Genomic DNA, 21946 nt, shown 5'->3' with positions numbered 1-21946 from the left:
ATATATATTTCGTTTCTGCAATGTGCAATTGCATTTCTGAAGAACACATTGTCTCATTTGCCTCTTCATTCATGTGTACCCTGAAGCTTTTCTGAAACGGAAAACTTCCTGAAACAATAATTTCATATTTTTGAGCCAAATCGGTCAGTCTACCATGTGTAGTTACTGCACATGTATTTATTTCCTTACTCAGGGAAATTAATTATTTTTCCTGACACTGGTTCACATTTTCATGATTTAAATAGCAAGGACTGTTAATTTCTCCATGCTCAAATGTTGAATTTAAAACACTAAGCTGTTTCTCTTTTTCGGGGTCTGGGTTAATTTGTTCCCCCATGCTTTCTATCTTTTTAATTACTGCTGCTTCCTCAAAGCAGGTTTGAAAAATCCCATCTCCAAATATATTTATTTTATCCTGGGCTGTGGGTGCTGTAAACACAATTTTTCCCCATCTTTCAATGCTTGGACTGTCAGGGGTATTTTCTGTGAATTCTGAGTTTCCAAAATAAACCCTGACATATTTACTCCTTCTACAGCTGTTTGAATCTTTTGAGTAGGGACCATATTAATTGGGACAGTCCTAATTTGTCTAGGCACTGTCTGTGCATCTGCAGCTTGTAGTTTTTGCACCGAATCAGTCACATTTAAAGCAGTAACACCTGGAGGTATCACTGTCAGTGCTGAATCAACAGGTAGTGGGTCCATCTGAAATGTCTGCACATTTCTCTCATTCCGTATTTCTCTCTGTTTAACAGAAGCAGTAGCCACTGTAGTACTTACTAGTACACTATTTTCAGTATTTTTAATGGGAAGCACATAAAGTGGCAGCCACTCAGTTAACAATGCATCCATTATTTAATCCCCTGAATCATTATTTATGTGAAGGTTTTTATCATCATTAATTCCCTTCTCCTGCATCTGGTGCTTTACCTTTTTATCCTCACTTGCTTTGTTTGTCTCTTGCTGCTTTTTCCCACATGCTTAAGGCCTCAAATTGTACAGCTTTAGATGGTGTCTTTCTTTCACATATCACTTCCCTTAATTTGTCAATAACTTGCAATTCAAAAGTACCATCTTTTGGAAATCTCAAAGGACCCTCTTGTTCAGTAATCTTGCACCATTGGTGAACCCACATACATGAATTTTGTCCCAAATTTGTAGACATAAAATGCACAGGTGTTCCTTCAGGAGCATCACCAACAAAAAACAAATGTTTCACTTTACCTCCAAACAGCTTCTTTAAACCTTTAAACAATTCAATTTCTGTAATATTTTAATGCAATTTATTTTCTCCATTCCTGCCACAATTGACAGTTTCAGTCTGTTTAACTCCTGCTACTGACAGGGCTCACTACACACCCACTGTCTCGTCCAGTGCCAGTGTGGCCCTTTGGGACATCAGTTTTCCTCCTGCTACTAGCCCTCCCTTTACAAAATCTTACGACAATCTTTTTCTTACGTTCTCTTTTACTCAAAATCTGTTAGTAACAACATAAAAACACCACCATTGTCTGTTTCGTTAACCAAAGTATAGTTAATGACCTTTTTCACAAGAATTCCGTCTTTCCCGAGAGCAGCGCTTACCTCTGCCCTACTACAGAATCGTTACTTCCGTTGATAAAGTAGCACATCCCTCTACCTTACTCTTCTAACAAGCATTAGCTAACCGTTTCTCCAGAGTTAAGACACATAGTTGGAGACCCAATGCTCCTGAGAAATAAAACTAGAGTTTCACAATTAACCCGAATGCCTTTACATTCAAGAAAAATGTAGTACATTCACACAGAATCCTGTCTTTCCAGAGAACAGTGAACAGTCTGTCCTACTACAGAATTATGACATACGTTAACAAAGCAGCGCTTCCCTCTACTTTGTCCTTCTAGCAAGCTCAGAGAATACCTATTACCTTTCCAGTGATAAGCGCTATCGGAATGCCATTTGGATCCCTGGTACCGAAGACCAAAATTTCACAGGTAACCTTCGCTATCATACACACTTCTCTCACACAGAAAATGTCTCTAATGGCAACACACGGCGATGTCACCGAATCAAACCCAGACAATGCGTCGTGCAACTTTAATCGTTCCACGTTTTCCCTGTGTACCTACAGGGCAACAACAATTCCGTCTTTCCCGAGAACAGCGCTTACCTCTGCTCTACTACGGAACCGTTACAAACTTCCGACTTCCTACATCCCAGAAGCCTTGCAAACAACATGAAACGCGACGCGACTCATCATAGAATGTTAGTACATAAACCAATAATCAATAAATCTGTCCTATGAAATTACCAATTCAATCAATAAAACAAAATAAAAAACCAAGTCAAAATGAGCAAACTTGCATCCACAGTCAAAACCCTTACTATTTTTCAACACCTCAAAAACATACCTGCAGGCACATTAACATTTCACAACCCTATTAATACTCACACCACTCCAGCAATCTCCTTCTTGCATCATCCTTTCCGGTACTGCTTTGCCAGTCCTCATGTTCTGAGCACAGGAATCAGGAATCAGGACTTTATCTAACTTGGGCAATTATTTTCTAGCGCTAGGCATTAAACTAACTATGCTCCTTTTGGTGATGGCACTAACCATAACTCTGCTACAAAAAACTGATCCAGCGGTAATTACCTGGTAATTTCCCTATTCAAAACCACATCACCTATGGTTTACCGCTGTAAAGGGTGAAAAATGATGGATCTTTTGATGACCGTGTTTCACCAAACAGGAGACTTTACATATATATAAAAAATTAAATGCAAACAATATTAGAGGCAATAATGAGAGTGGTGAGTTATTTTAAAGGGTTTTATTTAAGTCAAAAGTTAAGGTTCTCTGATTCTTTATTCATTAGTCAAATATCAATCAGGTTACAGAATTGAAAAATAGGAAAAATAGCATTAATACAGAACGTTCGAGGCATGTGGGCTGCTGAATTCATATCTGTGCATAGATCGCCGCCTAGTGTTGGGTCCGGATGTTTGCACGTTGTTGTCCTGGAAGAGTCTTCGAAGTATCCTTGGATAGGTGACTCCTCCCCTGGACTACAGTGCGCATGGGCATCCCCTCCATCCTCAGATTGTTTTTTTCCGCCATTGGGTTCGGATGTGCTATCTTAGCTCAAGTTAGGAAAAACTTTTGTCGAGGCCACAAGGCCTTTAGTTCGCGTCGGTACTGTTTATCGATCGGGTTTCGATACTATCTGTTAGTTTACTGACTTTCAGCACCGACTTTGTTCGCATTTACCTGTCCATCGACTACTTCGACGATGGAATCGAGGACACCATTCAAAAGGTGTCCGGTATGTAATGCGAAGTACCCACACATCGACGTCCATCCGGTGTGCAACAAATGCCTTTCGCCGGACCACGACGAATCGACATGCATGGCCTGTGCCCGATTCCGTTCCAAGAAGACTCTGCGGAATCGTCGAGCGGCGAGGCTCGAGGCGCAGCACGCGGCACCGGCCCCAGCTGACATCTTCGACGAAGCCGACGACGTCGAAGAAGTAGAAGTCTTACCCTCCGGTCCCGTTTCCGACCACGACCCCGGATCGGACGAGACCGACGAGTCACTCTTCCACAGAGGTGAAGACGACACCGAGGTAGGAGACGACGAGGAGGCCTTAGGGGCCGAAGAGAGTAGCGCCGATGATGAACAAGGCCTACCTGTTCAAACCGAAAACTCACCAGTGCCACAGACTATGGCTCCGGTCGAGGGATCGCCTTCGGGCCTTACCCGAGACCTATCACACAGTCCTTCGGCCCCGCCCTCGGGCCCGGCCTCGGATGTTCAGCGGCAGCCATTACCGCTTAAATCAGCTGGTTTCCCTTCCACGAAACCGAAACCGAAAGCTGCTCAAGCTCCTACGAAATCGAAACTGAAAGTGGCGCAAGTCGGATCGAAGCCTTCAACACCTTCGACGCCAGCGCACCGTGTCGGCACCGACCGCACCAAGAGAGACTTCGGTGCCGAACTCGAAAGGGGCGACGTGGGAGTCGACAAACGGAAGAAGGTCATCGGCGCCGACAAACCTGCTCGGTTACCGGCTTCGACGCCGCCGACACCGAGGGCCGTACCGCCTGCTACGCCTCGCATCACTCCCTCGACGACACCAAAACCTCACGTGTCGAAGACGTCGACGGTGGTCTCCGCACCTCGACTCGATGCACCACTGGCGCCGAAGATATCTACAGCCGCGACCCAGACCGGGGCCACGTCCTCTAAGGCGCCCCGAGTACGACCTGGTGCACAGCCAGGCTGCAAAACCACGGCTGCCCTCCAGGACCCGTCGGGTTCCGGTTCGATCGGGGCTCCAGCGGTTTCGTCGGTGCCGACCAACATTACCTTCGGCTTGCCTCCATCCACAATCCCGAAGGTGTTTCAACTCAGGACACGGGTCACCAAGACTACGGTTACACCTGTTGAGACGCCTCCGTCACACGTCATCGACGCCAACACTGGCAGGATGATTCTCCACGACCGAAGGATAACTTCGGAACCGCCATTGGAACCTTTCAGGATCCCGCTAAAGAGGAAGCTGCCGGTGGACTCAGAACCTCTCCTGTATGAACCTTTCCATTCACCCTACCAGGATCCACACCAGGCCTCCCCCACACGCTCCGACACGGATGCATTGGGGGACTACATGGATGAACAAGTCCCCTACCATGTGGACACGGACCCTGATGACCAGCAGGACCCTGACCAAACTTGGGGCGACCCTGCAGACCCCAGTGCACCTCTGGATGCACAGGACCCACAGCTATATGGGGCAAAAACATCACCCACAGAGGATACTGCAGCGTTCAACGCTCTAATTGAACGTGCAGCAAACAACCACGATGTGCAGCTTCACTCTGATATCATCGAAGATGACTTTCTAATGGACACCTTTGCATCCTCAGAAAGACATGTAAAAACTCTGCCAATGTTGAAGGGAGTCCTCAAGCCAGCCACTGACATTTTCAAGGAACCCACCAGGGCACGAGTGATAAACCCCAGGATCGACAAAAAATACAGATCAGCACCTGGGGATCCTACTTACATCAGAGGCCAATTACCACTCGACTCCATCGTTGTGGCGAATGCCCGCAAGAGGGCACACTCGCAGACAACGGGTGACGCTCCTCCCCCGGACAAAGAGTCCAAGGTGCTAGAGACCTCCGGCAAGCGAGTTGCCGCACAAGCTGCAAACATATGGCGCATAGCTAACACTCAAGCGCTCCTCGCTCGCTACGATAGAGCGCACTATGACACGCTGGAACAACTTCTTCAACACCTCCCTGACCCCTACAAAGAAGGTGCAGAAATCCTTATCAGAGAGGGACAGCTACTCACAAATGCTGCCATCAAATGTGCACTAGACGCTGCAGACACGGCTGCCAGAGCCATCAACACTAGCGTCATCCTACGACGTCACGCCTGGCTACGTATCTCAGGATTCAAGCCTGAGGTACAAAACAATATACTTAACCAGCCCGTCAACCCCGACTATTTGTTCGGGCCTGAGGTTGACACCACCCTCGAGAAGATAAAAAAGGACACGGACACTGCAAAGTCCATGGGCGCCCTACAAACTAGTCCTTTCGGAGCGGCTCCTTTCGTCGCCCCGGAAACAAGGGAGCAGGCAGAGGACAGGGGTCACAACAAACATATAACAAGGGCAATACGCAGACCACCTACGATAAGAACACCCGAGGTGGCTATCGTGGCTCCAGTACCAAGGGCAGAGGACGTGGCTACGGCAACACCAGGTCCTCCCCCAAGAACAAGCAGTGACGCCCTCTCCCTTCCTCCCGACCACATAACACCTGTCGGGGGAAGGCTACAACGGTTCCTGTCCATGTGGAACTCCATCACCACGGACAGGTGGGTCAAAGATATTATAAAATACGGTTACTGTCTGGAGTTGACCTCCACTCCACCCACAATACCACCAAGAAACCGTCCTATGTCCTCAGAGCACTTAACGCTCTTACAGCAAGAGGTAGAAAGTATGCTTCTAAAAGGCGCTATCGAGGTCGTACCCATCCACGAGCAGGGCACGGGGGTTTACTCCCTCTACTTCTTAATCCCAAAAAAGGACGGGTCGCTCAGGCCTATATTAGACCTGAGACCCCTGAACCAGTACATTCTTTCAGAGCACTTTCACATGCTCACTCTACAGCAAGTTCTTCCGCTTCTCAAGCAGGGAGACTTCCTAGCATCACTGGACCTCAAGGATGCGTATTTTCACATACCCATCCACCCCTCACACAAAAGGTACCTCAGGTTCACTGTTCAGGGGCAGCACTATCAGTTCAAAGTCCTTCCCTTCGGCGTGACAACAGCGCCCAGGGTTTTCACGAAGTGCCTAGCTACGGTGGCAGCACATTTACGGAGACAGCATATACACGTCTACCCCTACCTAGACGACTGGCTCGTTCAAGCGAGGTCAGCCCAGCAATGTGCAAGCCACGTGTCCCGTACCATTCACCTTCTTCACAGTCTGGGATTCTCACTAAATTACCCAAAGTCCCATCTCCAGCCCGCACACGTACAACAGTACCTAGGTGCGACTATAGACACTCTGGCGGCCACAGCTCAGCCAAATTTAGTGAGGATCAACAGCATACAACTGCTGATCTCCAAGTTCAAACCCAATCACTCACTTCCAGCGCGAGTGTTTATGCAGTTGATAGGCATGATGGCCTCCTGCATCTTCATAGTCCCGCACGCGAGGTTACATATGCGCCCACTTCAGGAGTGCCTAGCACGTCAGTGGAATCAGGCTCAAGGACAGTTGAAAGACCTAGTGTTGGTGAGCGGTCGGGCGTACAACTCTCTGCATTGGTGGAATCCACAAAACCTTTGCAAGGGCCGACCGTTCCAAGAGCCTGTCCCACAGATAGTACTGACAGCGGACGCGTCTCTCCAGGGTTGGGGAGCTCATGTACTCCACTACACAGTGCAGGGACTATGGACGACACAACAGAAGAAGATGCACATCAACCTTCTGGAACTGATGGCAATCTTCCTGGCCATGAAGGCTTTCAAAGTACACCTGTGCAACAAGGTCGTGTTGATCCGGACGGACAACATGACCGCAATGTACTACATACAGAAGCAGGGAGGAACACACTCTCCACAGTTGTCTCATCTGGCTCAGAGCATGTGGAAGTGGGCCATTCAGAGGAACATGTTCCTCATGGCAGAACACCTCCCTGGCAAGGACAACCAGATGGCGGATCTGCTCAGCAGACACAGCCACCAGATGCACGAGTGGGAGTTACACCCATCGGTACTCAAACCGTACTTCCAGCAGTGGGGTCACCCAGAGATAGACCTATTCGCGACAAGCGAAAACGCAAAATGCCAAAGCTTCGCCGCCAGATTCCCACATCCGCAGTCGCAGGGCAATGCGATATGGATGAACTGGTCAGGCAGATTTGCGTACGCTTTTCCCCCAGCACCGTTGATACCGCTGGTGGCTCGCAAACTCCGACAACACTCCCTGACACTCGTCCTAGTTGCTCCCACGTGGGCACGCCAGCCGTGGTACACCACCTTCCTCGAACTTTCCGTGGTGCCGCATCAAAGGCTGCGGATCAAACCCGCGCATTTGACGCAGAACCATGGAGAGATTCAGCACCCAGATCCGCAACAGCTGAACCTGGCGATCTGGCTCCTGAAGTCCTAGAGTTTGGCTATCTCAACCTGCCACCTGACTGTATGGACATCATCAAGGAGGCCAGGAGACCCACTACCAGAGCTTGCTATGCAGCCAAATGGAAACGGTTCGTCATTTATTGCGGTAATAATGACGTTAACCCGCTGGACGCATCCATCCAAAACATCATCTGTTACCTCTTACACCTATACCGATGCAATCTGGCGTACACCTCTATACGTGTCCATTTGACCGCGATCTCAGCCTATCTGCAAACCAGGCAGCACCTCTCTCTATTCAGAGTACCTGCCATCAAAGCATTCTTGGAAGGGCTCAAACGAGTCATTCCACCTAGTCACCCACCGGCTCCAATGTGGAACCTCAACTTGGTCCTCACACGCCTGATGGGTCCACCTTTTGAACCTCTACACTCATGCGAGATTCAATTCCTTACCTGGAAAGTGGCCTTCCTTGTAGCGATCACTTCCCTACGAAGAGTTAGTGAACTCCAGGCACTAACCATTCAAGAGCCATTTATACAGGTTCACGCCAACAGGGTCGTGCTACGTACCGACCCCAAATTCATGCCCAAAGTAATATCGCAGTTCCACATGAATCAAACTATTGAACTGCCCGTTTTCTTCCAAAACCCACAAACTGTTGCAGAAAGGGCACTACATACACTAGATGTACGGAGGGCCCTCATGTACTACATCGACAGGACTAAACCCTTCAGGAAGACAAAACAACTGTTCGTTGCCTTTGCCCCACAACACAAAGGTAACGCCATCTCCAAAGCAGGGATAGCCAGATGGATAGTTAAGTGTATTCAAATCTGTTATCAAAAGGCAAAACGCACATTAACTATTCCACCACGAGCCCACTCAACCCGCAAGTTGGGGGCTTCAATGGCCTTCCTAGGAAATATTCCCCTGCATGATATATGCAGAGCAGCCACATGGTCCACTACACACACATTTACAAAACACTATTGCGTAGATGTGCAGTCAAAACAGCAGGCAGCTGTAGGACAGGCTGTTCTCAAAACACTTTTTCAGACCGCTGCAGCTGGCACGGGTAGCCGCCGCCAATAGAGGGCACTGCTATGTATTCTATGCACAGATATGAATTCAGCAGCCCACATGCCTCGAACTGAATATGCTACTTACCAGTATGCATCTGTTCTTGGCATGTAGGGCTGCTGACATTCATATCGCCCTCCCTCCTCCCCGGCGCCTGTCGCAGCTGCAGCTCTCAGAATTACTGCAAGCATGGTCATCACTTTCTGTATCTACTCCATCACTGCCACAATGGCGAAAAACAATCTGAGGATGGAGGGGATGCCCATGCGCACTGTAGTCCAGGGGAGGAGTCACCTATCCAAGGATACTTCGAAGACTCTTCCAGGACAACAACGTGCAAACATCCGGACCCAACACTAGGCGGCGATCTATGCACAGATATGAATGTCAGCAGCCCTACATGCCAAGAACAGATGCATACTGGTAAGTAGCATATTCAATATTAAGGTCTGCATATAAGCATCACATATAGGAAGGGAAATGTGGCGCAAATTGTCAGTCAAAACTCTTAAAGAGTTTTTAAGAAAAAGAGTAAGTCTTACAAGGTTAATCAATAATTAATAATGGCAAAAATATCCCATAAAGAGAAATAAATGCAGTTTAGCACCTAAAATCTAAATCTGTTCTGATCCTTTCAGCTCTTTCCCTCTGCCTCTGCTTCGCTGTGCTAGTCTGTGTCTCTGTCTCAAGCTGCACCATAGCCCCCACAGAATGCAGCCCCTCCCTGTCTCTGTGTCCAGCACAGAAACTGGGCCTGGAGAGAGGCAAAAAGCAAGGCAAAAAAGGAGGCACTCCTCCCACTTGTAAGCCATATTTCAAGTAAAAGTTCACGTGCTCAGTCCTCATAGCTGGTCCAATCAGAACTTCAAGACATATCATCTCCCCATGGGCTGACTGGATACGTCATTAATCAGGCTTGTTCCTGTTCAAATTTCAGTCTTGTGATTTATGAAAAAAAAAGTGTTCTTCTCTCCACGTTTAAACAGGCTACAAAAATATGCAACATTTTGAAGGTCAGAGGAAGCGGTAGGCAGGTTTTTTTTTATCAGAGCCCGTTCATTGAAAGTTGCTAGGGAAAAAGTAGCACATTCCAAACTGTTTCAGTTTAGTCCACTAAAGCAAACTAAAATCACGTGGTTTTCTACACTGTGAAACACAATTCAGCACATTTCAACTCTTGCAAAAAATACATGATGCCATTTTAAAAGTACAAATACATTTTCTAAATTAATGTGCATTCCATTGTGAGATTACATATGGAATAATCACATATAAGCATGGCTGTTCAACTAATTAAGCATGTTTTCACATAAAAGCACCTCCAAACTGAAGCCCGATGTTTTCAACTTGCTTTTCCACAATCTGTGTGCCATTTTAGAACTCATGTCTGCAGCTTTCTGTCATATAATAATGCATACATTTTATAGGTGAAATCTAAGCTCCATCACCAGCACCCCTCAACGTGTCAACCAGACATTTATTGCTACAGCACCAGGACTACTGTGGGGGCTTCTAATAGTCAGTACCAGTACCCCTCGGCGTGTCTACCTGGCATTTATTATTACAGCACCAGCACTTCTCAGGTGGACTCATAATAGTTGGTACCAGCACCCCTCAGCGTGTCAGCAGACATTTATTGTTACAGCACCAGCACTACTGTGGGGGGCTTCTTACAGTCATTACCAGCAGACCTCAGTGTGTCTATCAGATATTTGTTACAGCACCAGCACTATTTTGGGGGGCTTCTTATAGTCGGTACCAGCACCCCTCAGCGTGTCTATTAGATGTTTATTGCTACAGCACCAGGACCACTGTGGGGGGCTTCTAATAGTCTGTACCAGTACCCCTTGGCGTGTCTACCTGGCATTTATTATTACAGCGCCATAACTTCTCAGGTGGACGCTTATTAGTTGGTACCGGCACCCCTCAGCGTGTCTACCAGACATTTATTGTTACATCACTTCTCAGACGGATTCGTAATGGGTGGTACCAGCATTCCTCAGCACGTCTACCAGCCATTTATTGTTACAGCACAACCACTTCTCAGGTCAACTCGTAATAGGCGGTACCAGCACCCCTTAGCGTATCTACCAGACGTTTATTGTTACAGCACCATAACGTCCCATGTGGACTCGTAGTAGGTGGTACCAGCCCGCGTGCGCATGTCTTCCAGAAGTTTGCTGTTGCAGCACTTCTCAGGAGGCCTGCTATATTCAATAGGTGGTACCAGCATCTTTCAGCACACTTGCTGTACCTGCAGAGAGACAGCACCTGCACTTCTAGTTCTAAGCAGAGTGGCTATGGCAGTACATTTTTCACAGCTTAGATGCTATAGCTGTGATGGACAAGCAGGCCTCAGTACAGCTACCACCAATAGGACCCCTCGGTGGAGGGCTGTGCATTTCATGTTGATGACACTCTGACAGGACATCATCCTGAGCACTCTGATAGGTCACATTTCCATTCACACCTACACCACACAGGAGGGATACAGAGTGGGTGTAGCCAGAGAGAAGGATCCTTCTGGTCCTGATGAAGGCCCGTGATGCAATATCAGAGGGCGGAACGAAGCGGGTTGGATTAGAGAGATGGAGGTGTCCTGATACCATTCCTTGCCCCTCTTTGTTTTTAACCTTCCATGAGCGAGGATGAATGTTAAATAAAATTAAACCCAGTGACTACACTCTATACCATTTGAACCTGCTGTGACACTTCTTGCAGCCCGTTAAACTGCTCAAATTGAAAGCATGGGTGAGCCCTCAAGAAGGAGCACCCCTATGGTAAAGAATGCCACCATGTTTGGGGGAGGGACTAGCATCTTTTTTGACATAAACGATCAAAGTCTGTTGTAATGGACATAACACGCCAATGGCTAGAGCAAAGGCTTTCAGTCAGAACATCCCAGTCCTTGCTGTGCAGATTTCCACACAATCATTCCCAATGTAAATACACACAGACCCACAAACCTACTCCCAAAAATGATAAGATCGGAAAAGGTCAAACGCTTCTATACTTCTGAAGAAAGAAAGGGATGGGGGGAGGGGTGTATTGTTTTCATGTCTTGGCTTCTTTGTGGCATTTGGTTTGTTTGTTCACCTTGATTACCATAGTCTTCAGTCAAACACAATAAACCTTCCTGCTCCAGAGCATGTGATCAGCCAGTGCAGCAGTGGAGGGTTCAAGATCCTGAGGTGCAGCACTTACTGTAAACGACTTTGTGGAGCACAGACTTGTGGAGGGGACATGAAAGGATCTTCAATATTCTTCGTCTATCACATGTCTTGTGTTGAAGAACCCCCATTAGGTCTTTGAAGATGTTTCTGCAATGAACCTGCAGCTTTCTGCAACCGGTGAGTAAAAGACAGCCGGAGACAGACCCCGTTCCGAAGCTTTAAGAGGTGTGCCCAACATCCCACAACAGAAACAACACCGCTTCACCACCCTACAGGCACAGGCTTTACTCCCTGATCTACTCTCACTGCCTTCTTGGGCATCTTTATGTATGAGTGCCAGCCCTCCATGGACACCCAGTGTTCCTACCACCAGGTCGCCATTCACCCTATGCTTAAATACTTGGGTATCTCTTGCTTGTCCATCCATTGGGCCCACTCCGCTCTATCTCCTTGTGCACCTCCAGTGGACACTAATGACCTTAAATTTAATGTCCGATAAAGTGAATCATGACTGGGGGAATTTCACATCTGCAATGCACTTTTTGGAAAGCAAATCTAAAACATTTGCCCATTTTTTTGAGTGTTACTGAGATAGGCACATTGCAAAATTAGTGTATAAACATGCACAAAGTTGTGAGTATTCACATACCTCCTACAAGTAGCTTCCCGCCCTGGAAACGCATTTACTTTGTTCTGGTGGAAAGGAGGAGAAAGGACTATGCAGTGATGGGAAGAGAGTTGGAGCATAGTGGAAGGTGGCACACCCAGGGGTAACAAATATTTCAATAAGATAAAAAAAACAAGAACGGGCGACTTTGTTCAAATGCACTCCTATGCATTAATTACCAGTGCACAATTTTCCACAATTCAAAATTTTCCAGTGGGAATTTTGAAAGTTTAAATGCTTTTGTAAATGTGTGAGGAAATATCTGACCATTGGGGGTTTCCCGCTGTGTTCCTGGGATCCATGTCAATCTGACATTTTCCGCAAACTTAAAAGAAGTCCTACAGCAGTACAATTTTAAACTTGTTCTTGGTGAATTGAGTCCCATGTTATCAGTATAACCACTGAATGGGGGTGTGCAAGCGACTGAAGGCTTGGCTAAAGTCCTTATAAATCGTTCTACCTTGCCATTCATCTGAGGGTGATTTTTATGTGCTTGGTTTTTAAGGAACAGAAGTACTCAGCTATTTCTTTTCCCTGCAAAGGGAATGTCAATTCACTACTCCTGAATGCGTTCATTCGTTGCCAGTGTTTTGTCCAGGTTCATGATCACATGCTCTGCTTTGGTGGACTCTACCATCTCCACCTTGGGATACTTTGAGCAGTCCTCTATTGCAACTAGCATGTGGCGCCCAGCCAGGAGGGAGCCGAAATCTATGCTGCCCCATACCCAGGAATGACAAGGAGTTTGCTCGAAGATATGTGATGGTGGCACATAAGGGCTTGTGGTCTGGCATTGTAAGTATGCTCTGAGTGATTCTTCCAGCAGTTGTTCTACATCCTGGGACCATACCTTGGAGCGCAGCAATTAATTTGCCCTTACTACCCCCTGATGCCCCACAGGGGCTATCTGCACAGCTTGTTGGATGATGGAGAGAGGTATGATTAATCTCGTACCCCCGCCCGATGAGCTACCCTTCTAAGGGGACTGTCCGTTCTTGTTGAATGCAGTGAAAAGATTTAAGTCGAGACTGTGTGTCCAGCATGCAAATGCACATAGTTTTTTAGATCGCTACAAATTGTTCCTGGTGCATTGCAGTTATGACTAGTTGGAGACACTTGTCTGCTGAAGTCTCTCTAGTTATGTCTTCTAGTGAAAGATTTCGGTCTTGACCTGTTAAGGACCGGGTATATATACTCCACAGTTTCTCAGGCTTCTTCTGTCTCTTGTGTGGTTGAGATCCTCGGGTGCCATGATAGAATATTCGGCAGGGTTCCTTAAGTCTGGGTGGTATATCACTGATAAAGAACTCTCCTAGTGTTGGAGTGTCTATTTCTCGATCCTTGGTGGTGGCTTCACATAGCGTAATAAGGGGCTTGTTGTCTATGGCCATTGATAGGGGATTGTCGTACAAGTGGAGATTAAAGTGTCTTCACCCCCATGGTAAGATCTTCCTTCTCTGTGTGGGAGTAGCGTTGCTCCTTAGGGGTTGTGGCTGCGTGTGCGTAAATGAGAGCTACCCGTTCGCCACAGGGTTGTTGTTGGGAGAGGTCCGCTCTGAGCCCAGCAGGGCTGATGTCACCTGCAAGTTTTGTGTTCTCCCTTGACTCGTAGTATTTTAGTATGGTTTCTTCTGACAGTGCTTCCTTGGTGGATTTGAAGGTGGCTTGTTCTTCTTCCCACTACCATGAGGCTGTGTACTTCCCCTGAGAGGTGCTGTAAGGGTCATGACAGTAGTCGCAAACATCCCACAATAGTTCATCATCCCTAAAAAACTGTTTAAGGCTGTTGTTGAAGGCAGAGGGACTGTGTTCTTATTGTCTTTGTCTGGGTCTGGTGCTACGCCTTGGTCAAAGACCTTCTAGCCAAAGAACCCCCTTTCATGATGGAGGAATTCACACTTTTTTCAGTTCAGCGTAGGCCACATTGGTCAATGCGCCTCAGAAGATCCTGAGGTGTGCTTGGTGTTCTCCCAAAATTTTGTTGCTGGCATTTCATATGTCACTCTCCAGCCCTGCAATTACCTCATGGATGACACACTTCTGCAGCATAGGAAATGCTGGAAATTCAGCCTCTTGTAGCAGTATGGAAAAAAAAATGGTTTGAGAATGTGATAAGTTTACAACTGGGGGTCTAGGAAGAGCTGGTGGTAACCTGACGTGAGGTCTACTTTCGAGAACCACCTTGAACCTCTGACTGCTATGGCCAAATTGTCTTCCATGGGAGCCAGGTGGCGTTCTGCAAGCACATTCAGGCGATTCTCTGTTGTCGAAGGGTGATGGGTTCAATAGACCTCTATAGGTGTCATTTTACAATCTTGTCTCTTAGTCGTTGATGCCTTTAAATAGGTATCTATACCTCTTGATGATGAGACTGTCTAGATTGTGTGAGTGCACTCTGAACGGAAACTGGATAAGTCGTAATTAGACTGTATTTTTACAGCTTAACCACGCCCCTTCTCCCCTTCTTCTTCCGAGATGCAAATCTTGGTGGTTACCCAGTGTTTGGCATGAGTTAACTGCAAGCAAAACATCCTACATAGTGGCTGTGGCTCTGTGCTCCTCTATGCAAAGTATTTTACTTTTGCTTATCCCAGTACTGGTAGAGATATCAAAAGTTCATAGTGGCTTTTGGCCATGATGTTAATCGTGACTCTCCACGATGCTCATCGTGACTCCACTATATTTAGGGTTTGCGATGGCACATTGGCCATTGTTGATTTGACATTTTGGCAGTGCCAACAAACCTTTGCTTTTTTGTTCCATGGTGTAGACCAAATGTATGGCTTTGTCCTGATCATCCTCATCCATGGCTTTGTTGAGTTCTCATGCGTGTGTTGTGTCCACAGTATTGACTGTCCTTTTGTTCAAATTTTTTCTTCTTATCTTCATGTTCATAGAGCAGCAGACCTTAGGAAAGTGGTAGCGCTTCCAGCAGTGTACGTATTGTTTTTCTTTAGCTGGGCAATCTCTACTGTGTGGGTAGCCCCTTCACAATACCAGCAGTTTTTTAGGTCTCGCCTGACCCAGCGCATGAGCTGGTCTGGCGAGACTTATTGAGAGGGCTCCAAAAAGTGCTACCAGGCCAGCTTGGAGCTACAGTGCGCGGGTGCACGTGCTGCGCTTTACCACGATTACCTTCACTTTAGCAGCCGCACGGCCGCTTTGATGTTTGATCGTGATCGCGGTCACTTTTACTTTCGCGGCCGCACAGCCACTTTGCATAGCCAATAGATCTCGCTTTTGGGACCTTATCAGTATTTAGTTATGCAACTGTTGCATGGCTAAACACTTATAAGGTCCCAAAGGCGAGACCTATTGGCTATGCCAATGCTTGTCTCCTTTGCTTCAGGCACTATTACTATGGGACAGGTTAGCCAACTTGTAACTACGTTCACTTTCTCTGCCGTTATGGGTTTCGTCAGGGTCGTTTCCATGCGTGAGGCTCTCGCTGCTGATAGTTTTAGCGACCTTCCTACTGTGAGAATGTCAGCAAGTGACTTTCCAGATTTTCACACTACTTGGAAAAGGTGCAGCCTTCGTTGAACTGCACTTGTATTTCTTGTTGAACTTTTGCAGCAAGGATGGGACTTGTAGTGAATTTTCATACCCAGGTGTGATTGCATCTTAAAATCTAACGAGTGTGCCACATTGTGTCCCGCATCATGTCATGGTATTCTCATATACCCGGAAAAGGAGGAAATGTAAGCAAAACACAGGGTTTTTACAACATGCTCTCACCCACTAATAGTGGCATGCTTCATCACAGGACTGCTACAACATCTCTGCGTAGATCAACACCTGGTATGGAGCAAAGGGATGGGGAAGACAATATAAACAAAAATATTGGTATCCAAGCAACAGAACAACAAGACAATGACAGTAGACAAAACTATCTCAGGGATGCCCTAAACTGACTTTATTCTTGGACTCCTCAGATAGGATTAACAAGCATTGGCATAGCCAATAGGTCTCGCCTTTGGGACCTTATAAGTGTTTAGCCATGCAACAGTTAATGTTGTTGCACCAAGGATATTGTGCTGGATAACTAAACACCTATAAGGTCCCAAAGGCGAGACCTATTGGCTATGCCAATGCTTGTTCCTTTTGACACATACATAATGTGGTAATTGTACAGAAAAAAATCCATTTTTTTGTGAATATATAATATTTCAAATAGCATGGTAAGCAACTGTGAAAATGATCCTTTGACTACTTGTAAATGTATTTGCATATTTTAAATGTATTTCCAGTACTTGCCTTGGCAACTCTTGGTGTTACCTGCTCACCTGTGCTGTATGTCCAGCAGAATATACTTATCACAATATAAACTAGTTATTTTCTAATCATTTTCAAATAGTGGCTTTCTATGAGGATCAAGCCCAGACATCTGGTGCATTGTTCTCTCCTCCGGTCATTATCCTCCCTGCACATTACCCACACGCGTAGGCATGTCAGCAAGCAGGATAATGAAACACGCATTGGTAAATGCATTAGGTTTCACCCATGTGATTGATTAATTCGTTTTCCCCCCAAGTTTTAACTTGCTGAGCAGTTGCGCAATATAAGTAAAAAAAAGTGTTATGACTTGTTTCCTGAGAGAGGCAATATATTGTGCGGTAACTGATGGTATTCTAAAGGGGGTGGGTAAAACAAAGAGCAGGGAGAAGTACATGGTGGGTTAAACGCTCGGTGAGGAGTGATGGGTTAACATGCCGTGCCTGTAACTTACAAATGCCTGTAAAGGCGAAAAAAAAGCCACCTCCAAAAGAAAGAAAACCCAGCAAGGGAGCGACCTCTGTAACCTGACCAGATGAGGTAACCCAAGACACCCAGTTAAGAACGCTGTGTGCCAGCACCAGAAGTAATGCCATAGCATAGAAAGGCTCAATACCTACATAAAGACCATGAGCACCATGCCTCATGAGTGCTTAGAAACCTCAGCAGCACATTGTAACCAGCCGGGGTCAAGCCTGGCTGCAACACAGTGTAGCACCAAGCGGGAGAATCAACGCAAGGCAGCGCTCCCCTGGCAAGAAACAGCATCCTGAGCCAATACGGCTAGCGCGCAAGCACTATAATGTTCAGTGATCCTCGTGCAGTTTAAGGGTGAATAAAGCAGCACCCATTCAAAAAGCTGCACTTTTGCAGCCGCTCCACGAAAGTACAGTATGCAAATGTGGCAAAAGCGGAACTCCCGCTCACACACTGAAAAGTTCAGGGAACATCGCACACAGTAAGGCTGAATAAAGCAGCACCCATACAAAACGCGGCACCTTTCTAGCCGCTCCACGAAAGTACATTATGCAAATTCGGCAAACGTGGCCCCCGCATCCGTGCACACAGAAGCAAATAGAGGCCGCACCATCGCAGCCACTCAAAAGTAAGCAATAGGAAATGCTTTAAAAAACAATGCAGCCAAAGTGGCATCCCCGCAGCTGCCTACCCGTGCACAGAGAAGCAAATGCGAGAGTCAGCCCCACCGCAGCGGCTCAAAGTGAAGCAATAGAAATGCTTCATAAGATCAGTGCGGCAAATGGAGTGACCACGCAGCCGTGACAACCCAACTACCGAAAAGCACATAAAGGCAACATGGGAGAAGCGGTGCCCTTGCAGCCACCCGCAAGTCCCAAATAAACAGCAGTGCCCACCAAGCGAAATATATTAGTTCAGTTGGCATGTACACATATCTTAAGAGTGGACGCATCATGAGGGGCCAATGCAGTGCCACACCAAGTACAAGGAAAGGGCACAAGAAAACGAGCACTGTGCAAACAACAATTGACAGAGTGCATAAATGGGCATCTGAGACAGAAATAGTGAAAAAAACACAACAAGCGATCTTCACTTTTTAAGCACTGCATTCGTGGCGGCATCTACCTTGCAGGAGCGAGCAGAGGCCGTATGTTTGTAATTAACGTGGCCACGCCACTGCTCACTCCCGCAAAGTGGATGCCGCCACAAGCACGAATGCAGTGCTTGAAAAGTGAAGACCGATGGCTAAAGGCCCTCCTAGCGCAGCGCAGCGCATGCACGCTGCCTAGGCGAGACCTAAAAAATATTCACAATGGGGATGACTCAAAGGGTAATTAGTGCCCCTTCATACCTCCTTACTGCTATTTTTTCGATATGTTTTGGCCGTTATCCATCACTTTCACAGTGTCGTTCGGCCTTCCTCAAAAATAGCGATCCCACTTACTTCATTTCCCCTTAAGATTAAATACATTTTTAGAATATATTTATTCAAGTTATAACACAATTGGTCTTCCTCCCTACAAAACGATGCCTGCTTTCTGTTAGTCTGTGCAGGTTTTTGAAGGGATCCATATATTGCACATATGGTCTCTCTCGTAGCCCATATCTGCTCATCCTCATTAATTAACCACCACCACTCATAAGCAACACCTAGAAGTTTAGTGCAATTAAAAGAAAGGCGAGGACACAAAATCTGTCACTTTACAATCAAATTCAAGTGAATTTGAATGCACTAAGTGCTCGGGCTGAATAGCTTGATGTGACCTGACAGCACGTGGATGTGTTAGTGTGTGTGTGTGTGTTTTTTTTATTCCATGCTACAGAGTGTGACTACAGGGAGATGCTCCCGCTTGCACTCCAGTTTCAGTGACACGCATGGTGAAACTTGGTAAGCAACAGATTTTGTGCCCTCACCTTTCTTTCAATGTAGTATCCTATTAAGAAAAATTAGAATACAGAGGAGAAGCAAAGAAATGAAAGAGGAACTATAATAGGAGAACATTTAAAACTGAAGGTCTGGTCAACCAGCCCTGACAATGAAGCGCACTCCTTTTCAGGTTAGTGTATGTATTTAATCAGAAAATGTCGTCATTCACAGGGCAGGAGCGCCAATGACTGATGTGGGCTGAACCATTACCTTGTCCATTGTTATACTCTGGTTCAAGGCCTTTAACTACCAGTATAGACCTCAGCAGAGGGCTATAATGAGCCAGGAGTGACTAAAGAAAATATAGCACTTGATGTGAGGACACATAGCAGATATGTTACTGAGTGCACCCCTGCCCTACCAGCCTTTTATAGATAGTCACTTATTAAATAAAACACAGCTTGTATTATTAGAACGACTAGTAAGACTCATTTGTCTGCATAACAGACAATTAATAAAATTATACACAGATTGCTTCTTGGAGCATTGCATGTAAGTGTTCTCATCCTTGGACTGAATTAACTATTTTTCAAGACATGGAAACAAACATATAAGCAAGAGATCTGAACTAGGTTATTGACATCTAGCAACGCGCCCTCACAAAAGGCCCCAGGTCTGCAGAGTTTCTAGAAGTTCAAAGGGACACGGTTAATCTCACTTGGGTTGTGATGTAGATCTCTGTCTTTAATCTTTAGTAGTTAATGTGAGATGGAAAAGCAGTGTTCTAGGCCTTCTCCAGAATTGTCCCTTAGAAATGTTCACACTCGCTTTACTATCATGCCTGACTTGTTTTCAGCCAGACCCAACTACTCTACACCACTAACCTTGTCCTTATATTTGAGAGGCTCCTATCACAATAAAATACATTCTGTTGAATACTTCCCTGCTCCTTTCAGATAGGCTGACGCTTTTTTATAAAAAAATATTACCACTTGTGAGAATTTAGAAATCATGACAAGATCATTGCAACATAATCCAGATTTCTATTTGATCAGAAGTTTTATCTTAAATTAACTAAAATTGGGTTCGTGCTTCACGAGAAGGAGTGGGAGAGGGCTCTGGAGTACCCCAAGAAGGTATCTAGAAAAGCACGCTTTAAAAACATTCAATACTACATACTCCATAGAGCTTACTTAACACCAGCGCGCCTCCAACGTTACTACCCTGACACACAGTTCCTTTGTCCCAGATGCAGCGCACAGGACGCAGATTTCCGACACATGTTTTGGAGTTGCTCCATCATTCGAGCGTTCTGGCAGCGCATTCACGCTGCTCTAAGTGACCTTACAGGGATTACTTCTATGAACACGTGGGAGGCCAGCGCCCTAGGGATCTTCCGAGTACGCAAGCAACATAAGGTGCAGACTCGTTTTCTCTCCCTCGCGATGTACTGGCATTCCCCCACCAGCCCCCTACTGTCAGCTTGGGTGGGAGCGACACATAAATGGGCGGCGGCAGAGGAGGAGACCTTGCGGGAGGAGGAGGTGAGAGGGGTCCGCAAGAACCCTATATCAATGGAATGGGCCATGTTACTATTTCGATTCAAGCAATGGACCCCTGGCCAGGACCCTACAGATGACACATTCACACTATTGGCCCCGATAGAGCAGTCTCACATAGCCTGATAGTGCACACTATTACCGCTGCCGGTCGACCCTAAGTGGAGGTCTAAGCGCGATTCTTCGAGGCGTTACACACATACGACAGCTTGTACACTCGGTTACGCGGTCCGGAGGTGAATTTCCATGCCCTTCCCCTAGTTTAAACCTGTGTTACTCCCCTGTTCACATGACATATTATTCATTCGTATCCTTGGGATACACACACGGGCTCGTACTTGATTATATAATTTTTCTGATGAATCTACGTCAGGATATACAGATGGTGTGTGATACCGCATACTGTACTTTATGCCATAATTGCTGGAAAGTTGTGAATGATGTACGGTATATTAAATCTGAAAATGTCAATAGAAATATGTTACAAAAAAAAAGTAAGGTGCCTCAGTGCACCTGTCTGCTTTCTTTCTCCTGTCTTATTTGCTTGTCCCCTCCTTGTTTCTTGACCCGGCCTCATGAAAGTTACAAATGTGAAGGTTCTAAACTTCTGTTTTCTCACTGGTTCTCTTATTCCATTTCTTTTGACTCAGGTTCATCTCACTGATGTAAAATGGCCTCCAAGATGCACATGGATGCGCCCATCTGTCTCATCGACAACAATGCCGATTGCCAGTTACAGGTGAACCCGCGAGCTCTAGATATTCTCAATGGCATTACCCAGCCTGTGGTGGTGGTGGCCATTGTGGGGCTCTACCGCACAGGCAAGTCCTACCTCATGAACAAGCTTGCAGGACAGCAGAAAGGTGAGGTCTCTACTGCATGTTGCTGTAAACACCCCAATCGAGCCCCAGGTCACATCTTGCTTGAGGTTGTGTCTTCCTTCCTTACACAAGCCTGCTGTGTGTTTTCTAGGATTTGCACTCGGATCCACCATCCAGTCTCACACCAAAGGGATCTGGATGTGGTGTGCTCCTCACCCACAGAAACCCAACCACACCTTGGTGCTGCTCGACACCGAGGGGCTGGGAGACGTGGAGAAGGTAAGATTGGGAGAATGTGACAAGAACATGGGGTTGTAGCCATCACTTGCAGGCCTAGATGTGTCCTCCAGTTTGAGAGAAGTTATAAGGA

General features: G+C 46.4%; 1 protein-coding gene across 3 annotated transcripts in view; it reads left to right on the top strand.

Moving 5' to 3' along the window:
- Positions 1-21946, top strand: part of LOC146808800 (guanylate-binding protein 3-like) — an 81153-nt gene that overhangs the window by 32920 nt on the left and 26287 nt on the right. For 2 of the 3 annotated variants that reach the window (XM_085615624.1, XM_085615622.1), the window contains exons 2-3: positions 21406-21618; positions 21728-21855. In XM_085615624.1, coding sequence (XP_085471750.1) covers positions 21426-21618; positions 21728-21855 — 321 coding nt within the window. In that variant the 5' untranslated portion in view covers positions 21406-21425. Of the gene's footprint in view, positions 1-11897; positions 12088-21405; positions 21619-21727; positions 21856-21946 lie in introns of those variants that run through there. The other variant, XM_085615625.1, reaches the window with a different exon arrangement.

This window comes from Triturus cristatus, chromosome 7, assembly GCF_964204655.1.
Source record: "Triturus cristatus chromosome 7, aTriCri1.1, whole genome shotgun sequence".
NCBI classification, from domain to species: domain Eukaryota; kingdom Metazoa; phylum Chordata; class Amphibia; order Caudata; family Salamandridae; genus Triturus; species Triturus cristatus.
This window is presented reverse-complemented; position numbering and strand designations above follow the sequence as displayed.